Raw genomic sequence first — 21253 nt, forward strand, 5'->3', positions numbered from 1 at the left:
GTTCTTTTTGCTAAAACGTTCTCGGGCAAGTAATGTATTGACGGTAACAAATTTTCGACTAAATTAGCTAAAGACTCTAACTATTTCATGGGATAAGTATGTGAAACAGTAATTTCCAGCGTTGACTAAAAGTTTCAGCCATTACACGAAATGGCTGATTACACGCTCGGACCCAAACCCATACGCATAAATATACCACAGGCGCACGCGCGCATACACACACACGCATGCATATAATTATATATATATATATATATATATATATATATATATATATATATATATATAATATATATATATATATATATCATATATATATAATAATAATAATAATAATACAGTACATATAATGTATACTGTATACACAATCTCTTCGTCACTCTGATACGTAATATAACCTTTATTTGTTTATCCTAAGTTCACTAGGGTCCCTCCTATCATACACGCAAGTTTCAGGTTGTCAGTAGCCTGGAATATAAAAAGGACTGATGAAACTAAAAGGTAATTCTGGTAAGGACAATCAGAGGTTGCCCTTTTCAGTTCAAACTGGTCTTGTACTAGTAAAGGTTCCGCAATGAGGACGGGAGATAGGTCAGTGACCTGAAACAGAGGAAAGAAATTAGAGAAAGATCAGCATTAGCTGGATAAGATGAATTCTTTGATTATGGACTAATTTTGATTGATTTCCAAGTGAACTAAAGATATTACGTACCCCTGCTGAAGTCAGAAAGTCATTGAGATTCCCTAGATTCGCCCCTGAGTAGTGAAATTGAAACAGTATCCACAAGAAAAAAAAATAATAGATAATATCGCAAACTTCATCTCATTTTCTTCCGTCACTATTATATCTACTATATGAATAAATAATGATTTATATTTGGTTCTTATATATAAAGATAATTAAATCTACAGAAGCATAATGTGTTTTTGAATGTATAATAACGAACACTATTCACAAAGGAAGCTGCGACATGTATCAAAAGAGAGCTGACCGCCATTTAGAAGTAATGAACACGTATCTACAAAGCAGTTTATTAAAGACTGTATGAAAGACAACTTGTTGGGTGAGGAGGTAATTGAAGGGGAGGAGGGGGGGGGGCGCCCTATCTAAGGCAGATTTCTCCAACAGGCATGACACTTTCTTCAACCAGGAAGATGATTTTCCCCTACCCTCCTGCTTCTTGCACTGCGCAACAGCAGCATCTGTAATTGTTTCTAATATCAATATTAAGAGACACATTACACTCACAATCAACTGGCCGATGGGAAACAAAAACTCTTCGAACTCAGTTTAGAGCCAAACCTTTACAATTTACAAGAACTTTTCACATTATTATATATACGAAAACTTACTCTATCTTATATGAAATTTCATTAGTAACATTTTGGCCTTGATTTCCAATAATACTTGAGGGTTGCAGAATATTCTAAACATCAAAGGTCAATGACATCGAAAGCAAGTAAACGAATAAAATAAAAATACAACTTGTTTTGCCAAACGCATAAGTCATTCTTAACACAACTTATCGTATATTACTTATTCTTTTTGAGAGAGAGAGAGAGAGAGAGAGAGAGAGAGAGAGAGAGAGAGAGAGAGAGAGAGAGAGAGAGAGAGGCAGGCTTATAACAGAACTTTATCGGGCAACAGGATGAACAATCCTGCAGCAACAAAAGGATCCTGTTTACGAAGGCTCTAAATATACAAAAACTTCCCTTGGAGATAATACCGTTAGAACATGTGTCAAATTTCCTTCGCACATTCGCAAATTAGTTTTCCCTACATAATGTTTACAGGGTAAAACATATTTTCAGTGGAATCTAAGAGTAAGATGAAGAAAGTTCACGTTTGACATTCTGAAATAGTTTGTAGTGTGATTTCTGAGTAGAGTAAAAAAAAAAAATGAGTATGAAATATTCCTCCTTTCTCTCAACGGTGACGAAGGGAAGACTTGCCCTTTCGGTGAGTCAAGGTCTCAAGTCGCAGTTTATGCATTGCTCGAAATAACTCAGCGGCAACAAACGACATGAAAACAATACAGTATGACGCATAAAAGTGCACAGAATACTTCTTTAGTGCTAGACATGGCTAAGCGTTATCATCGACATTTAGGTGGAATTGAAAAAAGAAATGCCTTCAAATAGTGTGTGTGTATATATATATTTATTTATTATATATATATATATATATATATATAGTATATATATATATATATAATTATATATATATATATATATATATATATATATATAGATATATATATATATATATATATATATATATATATATATATATATCTATATATATATTATATATATAATATTATATATATCGTATAATATATCTATGAATATATATATATGTATATATATATATATATATATAGATTCACATCAACCGCTGGAAACTCAGTCTCTCGAGAATATTCACATAGGCAAGATGTACGTTCCACCTCTCCTGACGGATACGTCTGTCAAAAGTATCCCTCAGGATAGGTGGAACTTACATCCTGCCTATGTGAACTCTCTCTCGAGACTGTGAGTTTCCAGCCCCATGATTACCTTATCAACAGCCAATCAGGAGCGTCGTGAGGGACTGGCGTAGACATTAGATGCGCGGTTCATGTGAATCTACTATAGAACTAAACACGGCAAAACAGTGATTCCAGTGATTCATATACACTGTTTTGCTGTGTTTAGTACTAGCCCTTGGGGCTCAATGTTCTTAAGGTAGTTCCTCATTTCACGATTCCCTAGGGATTTCGTCCTTGGACTGGAACAGACACAACCATATATATATATATATATATATATATATATATATATATATAGATATATATATATATATATGTGTGTGTGTGTGTGTGTGTGTGTGTGTGTGTGTGTATGCATAACTGAATCACGAAAGTTTGGAATGTGATAAATGCATAAATAAAGGTATAAGCCACGAAGGAAAGTCAAACACTGGGGTAGCTGCAAGATCTTTCAACTCAATGTCCTTTACTTAACAGACAGACTGACATACATAAGAAGCTGAGAGGCCAAGGAAGGGTCGTATAAGTGACAGATAGGGATTGTAAGGAAGTAAGTACCTAGAATCCAACACACCTGGAAAATCAGTAACTTTCCCAAACAAGCGTAAACATGGGCACAATTTAAGAAAAAAAAGATTAACTCCAGCTGCTCAGACACAGGGACAAGATAATTAAAGCAATATACAGGGCAGCAACTGATCACATTCATATCTTTGGTAAACAAAAACTTATTCACAAAACATATTAAACATATCTATACAAAGAAAATATCTATAAGGCAACTTATTTTTATTTGTCTGTGATTGTATCTTTGAGGTCATTCTTAAACATGTTACAAATACAAGGGTCTAAATGAAACAGGCCATGATTAATATTAAAATTACAATGGGATGTAAGTTGTATAATGGCAGATTCTAAAAGATTTCGTGATAAGACATCTTTTGATGTTGCAATTACTGAACTACCAATCCAATTTATCCGGTGGTTGTTTTCACTTCAATGAATATTGCATTTGATGTTTACCCAGTTTTGACAGATTATTTATGCTGTTTGAGTCTTACTTCTAAGCCCTTCCTAGACTGCCCAACATAAAAGGAAGGGCAGTCCATACATGGAATTTTATATATTATGTTATTGGTTTCCCTGGGGACATTTTTTATTAATATTCCTTTTAGTGTGTTATTATAGGAAAAAACGAGGTTGACCTTAAATGATTTTAACAATGATTTTATTGTTTCAAAACCGTTAAAATAAGGCAAACAGAATGTCCTTAGAATGTTCTTTCTCCGTGTTACTTACACTATAAAACTGTTTGTGGGTTTTATTTTAGCAATTATCTAATATATGTGAAAGATAACATAAACCTTTCCCTACTTTTCTTATGTATTCAATTTCTTGATCCAAATATTGGGGACTGATGTAAATGATTTACTCTCTAAATAAAATAACTAGGTACCATCGATTAAGTTTACTCTAGAATTAGAAAAAGACAACTGCCTCCCTTTCTTAGATGTTTTGATACATAGAGAACCATTTCAATGTAAATTCAGTATTTATAGAAAACCAATCAACAACTAACCTTATGTTCATTTCTGTTCAGGCCATCATCTTAATATCATAATATCAATTTTTTCGTCTATGTTTTTACGAGCATTGCGCCTTGCCAGTCCCCAATTTTTGGATCAATAAATTGAATATATAAGAAAAATAGGGAAAGATATATGTTATCCTTCACATATATTAGATATTTGCTAGAATAAAGCCCACAAACAGTTTTATAGTGTAAGTAACATGGAGAAAGAAACTTCTAAGAACATTCTCAGTTTGCCTTATTTTAACGGTTTTGAAACAATAAAATCATTGTTAAAATCATTTAAGGTCAACCTCGTTTTTTCCTATAATAACACACTAAAAGGAATGTTAATAAAAAATGTCCCCAGGGAAACCAATAACATAATATATTAAATTCCATGTATGGACTGGCCTTCCTTTTATGTTGGGCAGTCTAGGAAGGGCTTAAAAGTAAGACTCAAACAGCATAAATAATCTGTCAAAACTGGATAAACATCCAATGCAATATTCATTGAAGTGAAAACAACCACCGGATAAATTGGATTGGTAGTTTAGTAATTGCAACATCAAAAGATGTCTTATCACGAAATCTTTTAGAATCTGCCATTATACAACTTACTTCCCATTGTAATTTTAATATTAATCATGGCCTGTTTCATTTAGACCCTTGAATTTGTAACATGTTTAAGAATGACCTCAAAGATACAATCACAGACTTAAATACAATAGTTGCCTTATAGATATTTTCTTTGTATAGGTATATTTTTAATAAGTTTTGTGAATATGATTTTGTTTACCAAAGATTTGAATGCGGTCAGTTGCCGCCCAGTATAATCCTTTCATTGTCTTGTCTCTGTGTCTGAGCAGCTGGACTTGAATCTTTTTTTTCTTAAATTGTACCCATGTTTATGTTCGTTTGGGAAGGTTACTGATTTTCCAGGTGTGTTGGATTCTAGGTACTTACTTCCTTACAATCCCTATCTGTCACTTATACGACCCTTCCTTGGCCTCTCAGTTTCTCATGTATATCAGTCTGTCTGCTAAGTAAACGACGTTGAGTCGAAAGATCTTGAAGCTACCCCAGTGTTTCACTTTCCTTCGTGGCTTATACTATATATATATATATATATATATATATATATATATATATATATATATGTATATATATATATATATATATATATATATATATATAGAAAATATCTTAAACCTACGCTAAGCTATTTTGATGGAGGAAACGTCATAAGAAATGCTGGTATTATTGGGTCTGGTTCGTTATAGTCGCCTGTCGTTCATGAAGGCGCGGGTATCGCCGTTAATATTGACTTCCTCGTCTTCATAGTCATCATCCTCCTCGTCTATACTCTTCTGCCCAGATTCTACGATTCGGAAGCACTCTAAGAACTCGTTGAAGTCGATGTAGCCGTCTTTGTTGATGTCAATTGATCGTGCAAGGTCAGTGATTTCGTCTTTGCCAATCGGAACGTCTATGTGTCGACTCAGGAGCTCACACGTTTCACTGAATTCCTCCATGCTGATGTAACCTGTGTGGATAATGGGGAAAACGGTGATTAGTTAAGAAGCTGGTGTGTTCACATCTTGTGAGTTAAAGGTGGCCAGCCATCGGCAATCGTTTAATTTGAATAGATGGGATTTCCAGTTACTCTGCTACTTTAACCGGCTACTCTTACTAGGTTAAATTCTAATAGCTCTGCTAGAATAAGATACCACAATCACTAAATAACAAAACAAATGCATATACGCATAGAAATATATTTATGACCAAAGAAGATTCATATAAAACCCACATATGGTACCTGTAAAAACTCTTTCTTACCCGAGTTATCTTTGTCAATAAGCCTAAAAATGGTTTCCAAACTACTCTTGTGACGGTAGAGGGCTTCTACGACTGTTGGTCCACTCTGCGGGAACAAAATCATGCAAGTTATTTTTTAGTAAAAACTAAAAAAACAGCCTAAACTACTGACTTTTTCCCCTGAAATGTGACGCTAAGGAAACTAAAATCCCATGAGCGTCAATTGCAAGATAGTTTTGCCAAGCTCTGATATTCACTTTCTTATTTTGCTTCCACCTTCTCGGTATGAGGCTTATCTTCTTCAGGGTCAGGACAATTTTTTCCCTTATCTCTCCCTTCTTTTCCAGTATCCTCAGTGGTGATGCAAATTAGCGCATACATACATACATACATACATACATACATACATACAAACATAAAATAATATATATATATATAATATATATATATATATATATATATATATATACTATATATATATATATATATATATATATATATATATCTATATATATATAGATATATATACTATATATATATATATATATATATATATGTGTGTGTGTGTGTGTGTGTGTGTGTGCGCGTGTGTGTGTGTGTGTACTATTACCAAATGCATGTCTCTCCTGGTACCATTGACAGCTGGGTAGCCTTGTGAATGGGAGGGCAGAAGAAATTCTGGCTTAGCAACAATGAGTCATGTCTGCACCAAACGACTGACTACTTTGGTGCAGCACTCAACTCATGTTTGCTAGGAATTACTCCTAGCTTGCAGCCCACCAGGCGCCTTTCAAGAGGCCAGTCCACAGAGTCACACCATTAGCACCCTAGAGAGAGCACAGCTCATGTTTGTAGCACCCTTTGCTATGAGGGCAGCACCAACCCAAAGGAGTCGAGCACCAATGTGGTTTACCTACTTAAATGTTCGCAAGAGCCATGGAAGTACCGCAATGAAAGTTACAACATTGGGGTATTACACGGCCATTTTGTGATGTACTACATAAAAAAAAAAAAAATTCCACACACAAACCCAAACCCAAACCCTAGACGAACAAATCATTATTATTCGTCAACTGGTGACTGTTGAAGCAGTAAACCTTACATTGCAGCAATCTATGTGATTTATCTAAGTGTCCTTTAAATCTGTTCCCCCCTTTATGCTTCAATGAGGAAACACCATTACAAGTCTTCAGAAGTGTCACTGGACCCAGTATTGTGAAGATAATTTTTTTTTTTTTATCAATTTTCATATTTGGTTCTTATTTGTACTCTCAATTTTTTAATTTTCGCTTGTTCGGATGTACCGGTTACTACATCAGCATTTCAGTTCCCATGAAAAACCACTATTACCCTGCCTGGTGAATACCAGGAGTTAATGTCAGAAATGGATATTGGAATACGAATTAACAAACGAAACAGAACAGTATGGCAGCTGTTTTCAACTTATTTTTTTCTTCTTCAGAGTTTAGCCTTAAAGATAAGAGGTACAGGAAATTACCACAGCGTTTCCCTTGATTATGCAGCCCCCAAACATACACACTTATATAATATAATTCACACATACATGTATGTATACGTACATGAATATGTATGTATGTATGTATATATATATATATATATATATATATATATATATATATATATATATATATATATATATATATATATATATATGTGTGTGTGTGTGTGTGTGTGTGTGTGTGTGTAATGAGGCAGGACATGGTAATATAAATATAAGTATATATATATATATATATATATATATATAATATATATATATTGTATTATATATAATATATATATATTATATATAATAAAAAGAGTATGGCCAGCAGAAACTTCAGCATTTTTTCGTTAAAACTTTATTTTCATCGAACGCCTACGTTTCGGGATACAAATCCCATCTTCAGGGCTAAAAACAAGGAAAAAATTAAAATTCTATACATTAAATCAGACTAAAATGGGGCACAGTAATAAATTATGCTATTTAAAAAAAATATATATATAGATTAATTAACAATATATCAGTGAAATTCGAATTTTATATAAAAGTATGACGGTAACTAATTGAATAAGAGATCGACAGTAAAAAGCAAAGCTACTAAGTACAATGACACTTCAAAATAAATAAACAAGCAAAACACTTAAAAAACACAAACCACACGTGAACAACTAAGAAAATTACGTTATTACTAAAAACAGGAGAAAAACATTGAATCGTAACAGGCAAAAAATTTCTGTTTATGATTACAAAAGGAGAAAAATTAAAGAAAAAAAATATATATATATATAAAGGCGTACACAAAGCAAAAAATAGCGAAACGAGAACTCACCGGTACAGAAGTATAGATAAGACTGAATTATTAAAGATCATGCACATTTGTTCCTTAATTTCATTAACTCATTTCATCCGAACATTAATTTTACTATGGACATTGAATCGAATAACGAACTGGCATTTTTAGATATAACAATTTCACGATGTAATGATAAATTTCTAACTGGTGTTTTTAGAAAGAAGACTTTTACTGGTTTAGGAACAAATTTCTTTAGCTTTTGTCCGTTGGTTTTTAAACTTAATGCATGCAAGACATTATTGTGTAGAGCTTATAATGTGTCATGCAACTGGGTCAAATTCCATGAGGAAGTAGTTTTCTTGCAAAACTATTTTAACAGAAATTGCTATCCATCCCACCTATTTGAGAAAATCTTGAGAGAGTTTTTAAATGACATTGTTAAACCGAAAGCACCCACTTTTAATGTACCTAAAAAAGAACTGTATATATCCTTGCCTCTTTGTTCAACATATAAACTTGTAAAGCGAGAGCTCACCGTCGTACTCAGCAATATGTACCCATATGTTAAATTTAATTTTATCTTCAAAAAACCCTTAAAAATCAGAAGTCTTTTGAAGTTCAAGGACACCCTACCGCAGTTGATGCGATCTTCAACGGTATATTTGTTTACTTGTCCCAAATGTAATTTGGGAACCTATGTCGGTAATTCGAGTCGGCTGTTGAAGGTTCGCATCGACTGCCATCGGGGTGTCAGTCACCGAACAGGAATAACTTTATCTAAGAAAGAATTTTCTGCAATACGCAACCATGCAATAAAATGTAAACATAACATTCAGTACAATGATTTTAAAATCTTATCCCAAGCAATAGATAACCGGTCATTACCCATTCTCGAGTCCCTCTTCATTAAACAATTGTCACCAACCCTCAACAACCATTCAACTGCTGTACAACTGAACATTACTTAATAGACCATTCGCCCTTTCTACCTTCTCGCCTTTGTATTTGTCTCTCCCCTTTAGTCAAAAATAAATAATAATTCAGTCTTATCTATACTTCTGTACCGCTGAGTTCTCGTTTCGCTATTTTTTGCTTTGTGTCCGCCTTTATATATATATATATATATATATATTTTTTTTTCTTTAATTTTTCTCCTTTTGTAATCATAAACAGAAATTTTTTGCCTGTTACGATTCAATGTTTTTCTCCTGTTTTTAGTAATAACGTAATTTTCTTAGTTGTTCACGTGTGGTTTGTGTTTTTTAAGTGTTTTGCTTGTTTATTTATTTTGAAGTGTCATTGTACTTAGTAGCTTTGCTTTTTACTGTCGATCTCTTATTCAATTAGTTACCGTCATACTTTTATATAAAATTCGAATTTCACTGATATATTGTTAATTAATCTATATATATATATTTTTTTAAATAGCATAATTTATTACTGTGCCCCATTTTAGTCTGATTTAATGTATAGAATTTTAATTTTTTCCTTGTTTTTAGCCCTGAAGATGGGATTTGTATCCCGAAACGTAGGCGTTCGATGAAAATAAAGTTTTAACGAAAAAATGCTGAAGTTTCTGCTGGCCATACTCTTTTTATTAAAGATCCGACTTTCTAGAAGCGACAATGCCATTCATATATATATAATCATATATATATATATATCATATATATATATTATATATATATATATATATATATATATATGTGTGTTGGTGTGTAGTTTGTATTTTACGCAAAAGTGTACTTGTGTACTGATGCAAGCATAAAAGAACTTTACACAGTCTGCATATCCTACGATATCCTATCTTACCTTAACAGCAAGGTCAACTTTAAAAGCCTCTTCAGTGAAGGTGCTATTATAATCCACTTTGCCGGAGATAGGATGCACGGACACAAGCTTCTCCCTCAGAACCCGCCAGGGCAGATTCAAGTGACTCTCCTTCTCCATGACTTCCACCCAGTCGGAGACACTGATGTAGCCTTTGGAGTGGGGGGGGAGGGGAAGTGAGATAAAAATCGTATATTTTCATAGACACTTTGACAGACCTTGGAATGATTTATGGGCAAGATACGACTGCAGATCCGAAATCTCCAATTCACTTATATACAATTGTATTTAGTGTCTACTGCTTGTGAAACCATCATATAATGAATTTTATTTTATTTATCTATTTAATAAGAGGATACAGATGTTCATAAAATGAAAAACGAAAAGAACATAGGCCAACGATTATTCCAAATTATCACCAGCGAACTTTCGGCAGTTAAAAATCACTTTATTAAACAATACTTTATATCTGATAATCATTATTGAAACATTTCCAGCTAATCTAAAGCCTGACTGTTCATATCATTGAATACTAATGGTCCACATATTGGTAAATGAAACTATAGTTTTAACAATTACCATACAAAACTACCTAGGTTACAGTTTCTGGAGAATGTGTACGAAAACTGAAATACTGTTTCTTCTTCAGAATTTGACTGTGATATTTTGAAATTCTTCTTCCATTTTTACCCGTAACAGCTAAAAACCACATGACAACAGGCAAACAGAAAGCAGATTTTACCTGATCTTTCCTTGTCCCTCTGATGGAAAGCCTCCAGGAGTCGAGATCTGGAGGCCATGATCTGACCACGAAGTTCCCGGAAGGCAGATGTCTCCATCCTGCCCACCCTTTCTCTTATCGTCAGCCTTCGAGACCTTTGGGGAAAAAATTGGTATAATATGAACACTTGGATATCATGAGAAAATTGCTCTTTGATTAGGGGCTTAACGGTGGACGATCTAACTGGATTATTTGCTAAACATCTGGCATTAGTTTTTGATAAAAAGGAAAATAATGGCACCGAGCTCACAACAACATTTTCAAAAACAGAAGAATAAAATAGAAGTTATTTGAAGAAAGCGGGAAAAATGACGGTATAGTATACTTACATTGTTCCAAATATTAAAACCCGCTTCACTGTCTGAAAACCACCTCATAATTTATTACGAATTAAACATCTGTGGACAATGTACATGAAAAGAGTTATTCTTTATTTTTTACTGGCTTGGCATTATCATAAGTTTCTCTAAAAATTACGACCGTTTCTTGTTTTCCTTTTTTTGGACTCTAATAAATATCAGCCTTAAATGAAAATATCGCCTTCAAGCTCAGAGTTAACCAATTTCCAAAAAGAGCTAAAAAGACATTGTTTGAGATTTCCCTAGTAAGGTAAAAATCTAAAACTTACAACTCTAGCGACGAGTTCGGGACTCATCTGCGCTTGTGATTTTGTGACGTCATTCTACTCTACGCCAAAGCAATATCCCTCTTATATATTGAGAAATCATCAAAAAATCTAATGTTATATGTTAATTTGCATACTAGATATAATTAATGTAAATGGTAAGTATTTTTTGCTATTTTCGCACGTTTTTTTTTAAACTGCCAAGATTTCCTGCAAGTAGTAGTACTGTTCATTCACATCTTAAAACTTCAAAATGGTCTGTTGTGTTATTTGTGTGCAGTGAGTGAGATAGGGGGACTTGAAAGCTCTTTTTGTTTAAGAAGGATCTCAGGTACTGTAACAATGATTTATTTGCTAAAATTGATATTGAATATCAAAAGTGCAAAAAATGGCTAGTGTTGTCGGAACCCTCCCCCGCCCCAACAGGGTAGGTTCAATGTCCCTAGATGGGGTGGGACAATGACGATCTGGCCTGAAGGACGATGTCAGCAAACATTTAGATGAAGGTCCAGCAAAGTTTCAAAAAACAGTGGAAAATCCCATGAGATCAGTCTCTAAAAGTCACTCCCCCCAAAAGAAAACCTTATTGGTGCGACATTTTGCCTATTCGACCATTTCTTCAATATCGACTTTCACATGAACTACATTTCACATGTCCAAAACAGCATTCACCATGTAAATCTATGGAGAGAGATCAATTAAATCGCATTTCAAAGTGTAACAAAGGCAATTATCCCTGTTTACATCAGTAAACTGTCGCTCCGATGCGTTTGTGTGGCGTCACAGATTATGGTCGGTTATATAAACACACGGACCTGAGCACTGGACTACCTGTTGTATATCGTGATTATAACTACTACATCAGGTTATGTAAAGCATTGTGGTAAGTTAAACCATGGCCCAACTATAGGGCAAAATAACTTATTCGCTATAAACAAAAACTTAACTTATTACAATGAAAGTGGATATCATAACCATGTAATACAACATTAACAATATGGAATTATGCCTTTTCTTTCCGTTCTAACTTTGTCAACATCGCAGCAATTGCATAGTCATCAAGGGCTCGTATGATAACGGGTCTGACGTGCAGACTGACCCATTTTCCTGCTAAGTGCCGTCAAATGACTTACATCATTAACATTATCATTATCCTTTTCAACTCGCCAGACCACTGATACGTTATTATGCCGTATTAGGCCTTTCTCCAAGAATTCGTTTGTGAATAATGAATGATAACTGGAGCGAGGAAAGTCAAAAGGAGAGAGAGCGACAGGAAGAAAGCAAAACAATCATGCAAAATATGGTGTATGAAGTAGTACCCCATACAGGAGACTCTATTGCTTGAAATCCCTTGAATGAATAAGTTCGTTTGAAGACAAAATAGATAATGACACTTGCCTTATTGTCTTTATGAAACGTGGACAAACACTAAATAAAAAAGATGCCGAAAACCTCGAGCGGAATAAAAGCACGGATTTAGCAAAAGTATAATTTTTTTTATTACACCACCTATGAGATACACTATTCAACAAGGATAACGCGTAGATACAACCCCATATTTTGAAGTTAACTCATATTTCTCATTAAACACACAGTTCCTCGTTGGACGAGTGGTTTACGTGCTTGTCTACCGATTCGGTAGTCCCGAGATCAGTTCCCCGCTCTGCTAACGTGGAATCAGATCTCGATTTAGTGCGAGTCGGATCCCACAATAAGCTGTAGGTCCCGTTGTTAGGTAACCAACTGGTTCCTAGCCACGTTAAAATATCTAATCATTTGGGCCAGCCCTAGGAGAGCTGTAATCAGCTCAGTGATATGGTTAAACAATGATATACTTAACATAGCTACTTCTCAATAAACACGAAATTTAAACAAAGAGCATTTAATGAAGACAAAAACCTAATTAATTTCTCCAAAGGTTGAGGATTTTTTTTATAATGTATCTAACATTAACATAGATCCTGAACCTTTGGTTTGTATTTTTACACATTTTCGCACTTTGCATCCCGTCTCTCAATAACATTAAAAACATGTTCGATACAACTTGACAAACAATACAGTGCGGGCGAAAAACAATTGAAATCTAGTGAACCTATTGACAAATGTTGCGCCCACATAAAATAGTAGCAAAATTTCTTTAGCAACTCCTTTGAATTTTTCCTTGTTCCTTACCTCTTGTATGCACAGCAAAGATCCCTTATGAACAAATACGAACAAGTAAATAGGATTTTGCTCTAAAATACTCATACTTTATTCCATTTCTCACTTTATCAAATGCATTGCATAAAGATATGGAGACAAATGTTTATTGAATCATGGACGCTCAATGTCAAGGATTACCCTCCGACAAAATGTATTAATTCTGCCTCTGATCGACATTAACTCTTGAGGAGGCCTTCTATCCGGAAGCCTTCGTCCTTTCTCCTCACAGTTTATAATCATAACCCGTGGCGAAATTCGTGAAACTTGCGAAACTCTTTACTTTCTGGGGACGATAGGCGGCCAATTTTTCTCTACTTTCATGATGCTGAATTAAAAGGTTCAGCCGAGATGTTTCACGCTCACTCCTCCCTTGCAGATGGATAATAAGGACAAGAACAACATATGACTCTGTATGACTGCCAGCAGAAGCGCTAGAGCTCTATACCTTGAGAATGCAAGATACTGCCCTCTTACTCAATCAGTTCTGATCTGTCCTGATTACTTGAACCAATAATAATCTTACAAATGTTATTCACTGGCGAAATGTGCATATTATAACTCGCCGGATTTATTTTTCCAGAAGTACAAGACATAAGAGGTCCTGTTTCCTTTTTTATAAGTTCTTCAATCTTGAAAACATGCTTCCACAAAACTCTGGCCTCAGGAAACGGATATGGATCACCGTCTTGCAGCATTCTGATGATCCTTCAAAATAACTTACATTTGAAAGTTCCCTAGGAGCTACTGGTTCTTGAGGTTTTATTTCCTCACCCTAATGAGTGATTGTAACAACTCTCCTTTTTCAGTATTTTCTTAGGGAATATGATTACAAGGCCACGTTTCCTAGGTAATTTCTAAATGTAATTTGCGCGTTTCAATCTCCCAGTACTTCTCCTATTTACAAAGCCCTCAACCACAGGGGTTAAAAGAAGGCTAACCCAATAAAATAGCTCAAGCACTAGTGGACCCACCTTATGCCTCAAAGAAGGCTAAAATAGTAAAATATCTCTGGTGAAACAGTTAGGGCCCCATACACTGAACGATTGTCTGAACGACTATCGTTATCGACAAACGCACACACTATTCAGACAGTATGAACGATCTCCGCACCGATTTCAGTCTGAACAATGATTTTATCTCGGGAAGACATGGCATCCTGGTCGTGACATATTCCCGCTGAGATCGTTGGGACACGAAGCTCCGCCCACTTTTGCATTCAGACAAGCCGATACACAATGTTTTTGCGAACGATACAGGCAATCGCTCAGTGTATGGGGCCCTTTAGTGGGCAAAAGTCAACAAGTTGCCTGGGTTAGTTCCTCATTATACCCTCTGCTACATACCTAACAGGTTAGCTGCCTGATGGAATAATAGTGGGGATTGCCTAGCATAGTTGCTTTCCTCGACGAACCACAGACCCTCCTATTCTGTTGACGCTGTTCCTATAACACTGAGCAAGTGATGACAAATTTTGGAGATTCGTTGAGCAAACATGTTGAAGTAAAAGCCGTCGGAGTCGTCAGTGCGTCGTCGCCGAAACTTAACACTAAAAGTTTGTCATATATATGTCTACTGTTCATTACACAGGAACCATGGCTTCAATGCAGCACCCAAAAAAACCTACTTCCAATACTTATCACACAAAATATCTTCATGAAGAATGCAACAAGTTTGGGAAGTTACACAATTCTGTTTTCTCAATAAAACAAAATAAATTTTATAACGTTTTTGAAGTGAAAATTATTTGTCATCTAATTTTTCGTCGTTTTGAATGCCCAGTATAACACCACATCAGAAGGGAATTTGGCATGAAGGTTATATATAGTATAATGCGATTATAGTTGAAGAAAAAACTCACAATAAAACAGGTAAATTATGACCAGCAGATGAGAGCGGTATACACATTCCCTTACACAGTTGGAATGAAGTTGTCAAGGATATCCAATACTTTGAGTCTCGGCAATTCAGCTTGTTAGCAAATAACATAAACATTAGAGAAGGACGATTCCAGTGCCTTGGAAGACCGCAGACACGTATGAAGTAGAAAATCTCTGAGGCTAAACTCCGAAACAGTATTTTCGTTAGTCATGTCCTACTTATATACTCTGATTAATAAGCCGTTTTGGAGGATAGCAAGCAAACACTCAACCTTTTAAATGCCGGATCACGGATGCAGTCACCTGGCCATGCCTCTAATTAGAAGGCTCAGTATTCTAAGGATACTGAGCCACCCAGCTCCATCTCAAACGTCTTTGGATATGGGATATGGAGGCCAATGCCTCCTGGGCCATTCAACCGAGCCAGCGCTTTCTAGGTTTACCTCTCCTCCTTCCCCCCGACCGAAATATACATACGTCCTTTTCATTATCTTCTGTTCTTTCAATCTCCAACGAGCCCAGGAGATTCCCACTCTACCTTCCGCCTATATTATTGTTCTGGCTACGTTGTCGAATATTTTGCCTTTCGTCCCCATTCAGCAATTCACCTCTATAGCTATCAACTTTATTTATCTACACATTCAATATCTGTATGTACATGTATATATATATATATATATATATATATATATATATTATATTATATATATATATATACATATATATATTATATAAATATATATATGAGCGTGTACAATATGCACTGCATTATACATATACATTTTAATTAACATCCGATACATAATGGTATTATGTATCGTATTAACGACAGGAACTGCCTATTTTATCTGTATTAGACAATTCTATATACTATTAAATAAATAAGGCGAAATTTCATTATCATGAGTAACTTTTAAATGGAATATTTGTTTCTTAATGTACTGTATAGCCTACTTATCTCTCTTTCTCGCTAATGATGACTCATTCCTAAAACAACTCATGCCATGACATTAGCTCTCTTTTCATATCTTAATCCTTTATATTAAATCCAACGATTCTTACTTCATGTCTGCTGTGTACTGGACGAAATGAGGCTCCAGATTTGGTCCTTGTAATTTGACATATGCTCCCCTGTTGGACCCAGATTCATAGTAATTTGAAGCCGAAAAGATCGTCAGACACTGAAAAAAAAAGTTTGACCAACGTATTAATTCTACTTTTCAAACATGTCATTTATTGATATCTTACCACATACAAAAATAAACGATCTTATTTAAGTATTCGATACCCTTAATCTGTCTTGCTCAAACAAGGCATTAATTATTGGTACTGCCATGCACAAATTCAATTAAAAGAGTAATGCATTCTTTACCGTATTGTCATGCATGAATTCGTAACCTTCCGGTTTGCATTCATGAGACCGGATGAGAAGAGAGAGGCCATGCTTCTTCAGCAGGTCGCGAGTGATGTCGGGCCCGAAATAACTACCGCCCCCCCTGAAGGAGTTGGGCCTGCAGCCAAGGTGTGTTTGCGGGTCACTCCATAATAAATCTAGAACCTGGAGAAGATGAGAACGATAAGATTTAGTTGTACATGCAAAGTTGATCATGAAAGATTAAGTTATAAAAATAATAGACATTAGTGGAGACACGCACGAGAGCACATAAACACACACAACGAGCTTTAAAGTTAATATATCTTAGTTTTACCAAACCATTGAGCTGATTAACAGCTCTCTTAGGGATGGCCCGAAGGATTAGAATGGTTTCTTTGCAACAGAAATGAAGAAATGAATTTCTAATCACCAGAAATAAATTCTTCTAATTCCGCACTGGCGGTCTGCGGGAAACGAACTCTGGCTACCAGATTGATAGTCGAGTGCGCAACCCACTCGTCCAGTGAAGAACTACAATGAGCATTAAAAACCAACTTGAATTAATCTGTTTAGGGCAATTTTTTTTTCCAAGGTACAAACATGCACATAAACTCTTACACACACACACACATACTCACACACACCATGAACATCGACATCGACTGAGAAGCACCTGCAGAGCTTAAATAAATCTGACCGCGTATACTTTCGTAAACGCTGACTTGGAACATTATCCTACTTTGGAACAGAACTTTTTGTACTGGAGGTGACGACTTTAAATGAAGGCAGATAAAGTTTCTTGAGACAGCCAATGACACTGACTGGAAAGAATGAGAAAACATAATATCTCTCCCCACAAAATCCCTATCAGAACAGGTATACAACACAGAACCTTTTCCTCCTTTTGTTTTCATAATTTCTATATTTCTACAAGGAAATCTGGAGCGAGGCGAGCGCAAACTGAAGCACCTTCACACGAGGGTTATTTCAGCTTTAAACGTCATTTCAGTGACACTTCTGGGTAACGCAAATTCAAATCCTTTATGGGAACCTATCTTAAAGGTTCATAGTATCATCAAGCTAAGTGGCACTATAAGGGCGCCCATTTGGGGGGCTTTTGTGTCATGGTTGCCATCGATATGGTTACTTTACATTAAATGAATTTCATATCAATATCAAAAACCGAAAAAAATGATATGTTTTAAATAATCGTTGACGTGACGGGATTCTGTGATTTCATTTGGAGTTTGTGGTGGCTAATATAAACGTTGGAAAATTATTTCATACATGTATGTAGTCTTTACATAGCCCACATTTTCTGCTTCTCACTGGCCAATTTCCTTTCTAAAGATGGCTTTTCTCAAACAAACTTAACCAGTATATCTTGAAATATTCTAATACAAAGCATTGAAAGACATCAATACTCATTAAAAATCAAAACTTGACGAGCCTATCTCCAGAAAAGTCCAAGTATTGTCTATGAGCACAGCAAAATTGTTGATCAGGTCATTTACTGAATTCAGTTGGAGAAAAATCACCACCTGGATTTTTTTGTCCCATCTTGTGTTCCTGAGAGCTGGGTTTTCACAACAAAATAAGGAGCAAAGACAAGTTCACTGGCATTTACTTACTTGAATGGATAATTCCATTACAAAAAGTCATGAAGCTTCCCGACCTCCCTTGAGGAAGTCGATTGCCGTTATAAAAAAGCAATTCACTGTCATATTGAACATCTCGTGGAAAATTACCTTGAAAGTTTGTAACTGTGTCATTAAGCCGTATAACACGTGAGTGAAGTCGCTTAAAGGTGTTTTTCAGCAATGTGGAAAAAGTTTTTTCATACTCTGAACAAAGAGGTGGATGAAGCTCTTTCAAGAAGTGTTGAAAGAGATACTTACTGAAGGAAATGTAGTGTAGAAAATTCTACCAGGTAAAACACGTGAAACACTGATATACTCTGATACTTGAGAGAGATAAAATATTACAAACTTGTGAAACTGTAAAAAGTGAAATGGTATAGAGAGAAAACCTTGTCATGGAAGATGGCTCTTTGAAGAATTAAATTTCTCTACAATGATAGCAAAATGTTACTTCAGTCTGCTGTGGTTGGTAGGGGTGAAATTATCGGCAATGAGTCATGATTCAATAACCATATGGTATTGGAAGTGTTTCAATCAGAATCTCTGATGCTCACTGTCATCTGCAAACAAACATCAAAAGTCAAATGGACGTACATCGGCCAAATATCCAAGTGGGTAGTTAATGGGAGGATGAGCGATCGTCCACACACTACCAGTTAACAAGGAAAAATTTGACAATAATTAGTAGACACAAATATAATAAAGAAGTTATTAAAACCATGCACTTTTCATAGCTTTCAAGACGAATCGAGAGAGAGAGAGAGAGAGAGAGAGAGAGAGAGAGAGAGAGAGAGAGAGAGAGAGAGTCAAAAGCAAGTAATTCACTTGCATGGTTTATGAATCTATCCACAGAGGCCAATCAGACTTCATAACTTGAACAGATACTCTGATGCAGTCCACTAATTATCATAAAATTCTATTCTTCTGTAATTTTTTAAACTAAGAGGCTCTAGTGAAGGGGTAAAACAAGATTAAGTAGAATTACACGTCGTTTTCTTGAGTAGCTCACCTCTGAACTAATAAAATTTTATAAACATTAGAAAATATTTAAAACAAAATAGGTATGGGTCTAAAATACACACACACACCTATATCTATATATACACATACATTAGTTGTTACCCAGCTTTGAACACTGACCTGTTTCCACTCAAAGGTGGCGGTGATAAGTCTGACCTCCCTGGCCTCCTCGGTTTCCTCAGATCCGTCTTCAACTGAGGCTGTGTCGTCACTTAATCTCGATGCTGGGGTCCTTAGCACGCTGGTGTACTGAAGAATTCGAATGCGTTTGTTATGTTACAGATAAAACATGTAATAATAATACTAAATAATAATAATAATGAATAATAATAATAATAATAATAATAATAATAATAATAATAATAATATGCTGGAAGAAGACATTCATTAATACAGGTTTTATTGAAAATAATGGCTATTTAAGATGCGTTTATTTTGTATAGAAGTTTCTCTATTCTTCGTATCAATGACTTTTCTTCTGTACTCAAATTGGCTATTAAAACGCCGAATGGTGTATAATATATTCAATTTTACAAATACCAGGTTTTTTTTTTTACATGAATCCACCATTTGGCGTTTAAATAGCTAATTTGAGTAGTATAGAAGAAAAGCAGTAATGAGAAGAATAGAGAAACTTCCATAGAAAATAATGGCGGTTGAAACAGCCATTATTTTAAATAAAAGCTGTAATAATAATAATAATAATAATAATAATAATAATAATAATAATAATAATAATAATAATAATGATAATAATAATAATATATTATTATTATCATTATTATTATTATTATAATATCATTATTCAGAAGATGAACCACATTCATACGGAACAAGCTCACAGGGGCCACTGACTTGAAATTCAAGCTTCCACAGAATATGCGTTCGTTAAAAAGAAGCGACAGAAGTTCATGGGCAATACAGAAAGAAGAGCTCACTTATGAAAAAATAAAAATAAATGAACAAATCAATAAATAGATAAAAACGGAAGTAACTTATTAAAAATACAAGGAGAATTATATTAGGGTAGCAATGCATTTGCATCTTCGCATGCACTTTTGAAGTTCCAATTGCACATCATCCTCAGGGAGGCTGTTCCACACACGCAGCGTTGCCGTTTTTTCTTCACAACAGTGGCTCTTAGCAGTGTTACCATACGCAGTTCTGATTTTCAAAGAAATCTTAGTCGGAAGCGAACGTTCGTGAGCTTCAATTCCGCTGTCCTCTCAGCTCATGAAGGCACTTTTTAGACGAGTGCTTCACAAACTTTCAACAAACGTTTTTTCACATACTTAGGAGGTCAATGATATTGTAAATCGATATACAGTAAATTATACGTTTTCTCATTCATTTTAGACCTGTCACATGCAGAAATATAGTGTTTTATAGCTTTATTTTCATAATAAAACATAAAAAGGTAAAGTGAAGAATTTTTTTCTTCAGTGCCGTGGAATTTTATTCCACAGCGACGTGGCCTGTGGTCGGAAAAGCCACGGAGGGTTGCCAGATGTCACCAGAAAGCCACACTATTCGACGAAATTCCTCAAAACGGCAACCCTGTAACCACAGTCCAACGTTGTGAGGAATAAAGGACCTCTGGAACTGAAAAGTTCGACAGAGGCACATTGACTGCATTTTGGTGCTGCTGTTCAGCAAATGTGGTTGCTCTCGGCGGGAGAGGGGG

At 35.1% G+C, this 21253-nt stretch overlaps 1 protein-coding gene across 3 annotated transcripts in view; it reads right to left on the minus strand.

Annotated features, from left to right (window-relative positions):
• Nucleotides 1-315: 315 nt before the first annotated feature.
• The window catches only part of LOC135212712 (serine/threonine-protein phosphatase with EF-hands 2-like), a 535058-nt gene continuing 514120 nt past the window's right edge, over nucleotides 316-21253 (minus strand). For all 3 annotated transcript variants that reach the window (XM_064246402.1, XM_064246403.1, XM_064246404.1), the window contains 8 exons: nucleotides 19690-19818; nucleotides 16907-17092; nucleotides 16597-16715; nucleotides 10789-10922; nucleotides 10029-10198; nucleotides 5941-6025; nucleotides 5318-5647; nucleotides 316-600 (listed from right to left, as the gene is read on the minus strand). In XM_064246402.1, the coding sequence (XP_064102472.1) occupies nucleotides 5379-5647; nucleotides 5941-6025; nucleotides 10029-10198; nucleotides 10789-10922; nucleotides 16597-16715; nucleotides 16907-17092; nucleotides 19690-19818 (1092 nt within the window). In that variant the 3' untranslated portion in view covers nucleotides 316-600; nucleotides 5318-5378. The remainder of the gene's footprint in view (nucleotides 601-5317; nucleotides 5648-5940; nucleotides 6026-10028; nucleotides 10199-10788; nucleotides 10923-16596; nucleotides 16716-16906; nucleotides 17093-19689; nucleotides 19819-21253) is intronic.

Source organism: Macrobrachium nipponense, chromosome 41 (genome assembly GCF_015104395.2).
Source record: "Macrobrachium nipponense isolate FS-2020 chromosome 41, ASM1510439v2, whole genome shotgun sequence".
NCBI classification, from domain to species: domain Eukaryota; kingdom Metazoa; phylum Arthropoda; class Malacostraca; order Decapoda; family Palaemonidae; genus Macrobrachium; species Macrobrachium nipponense.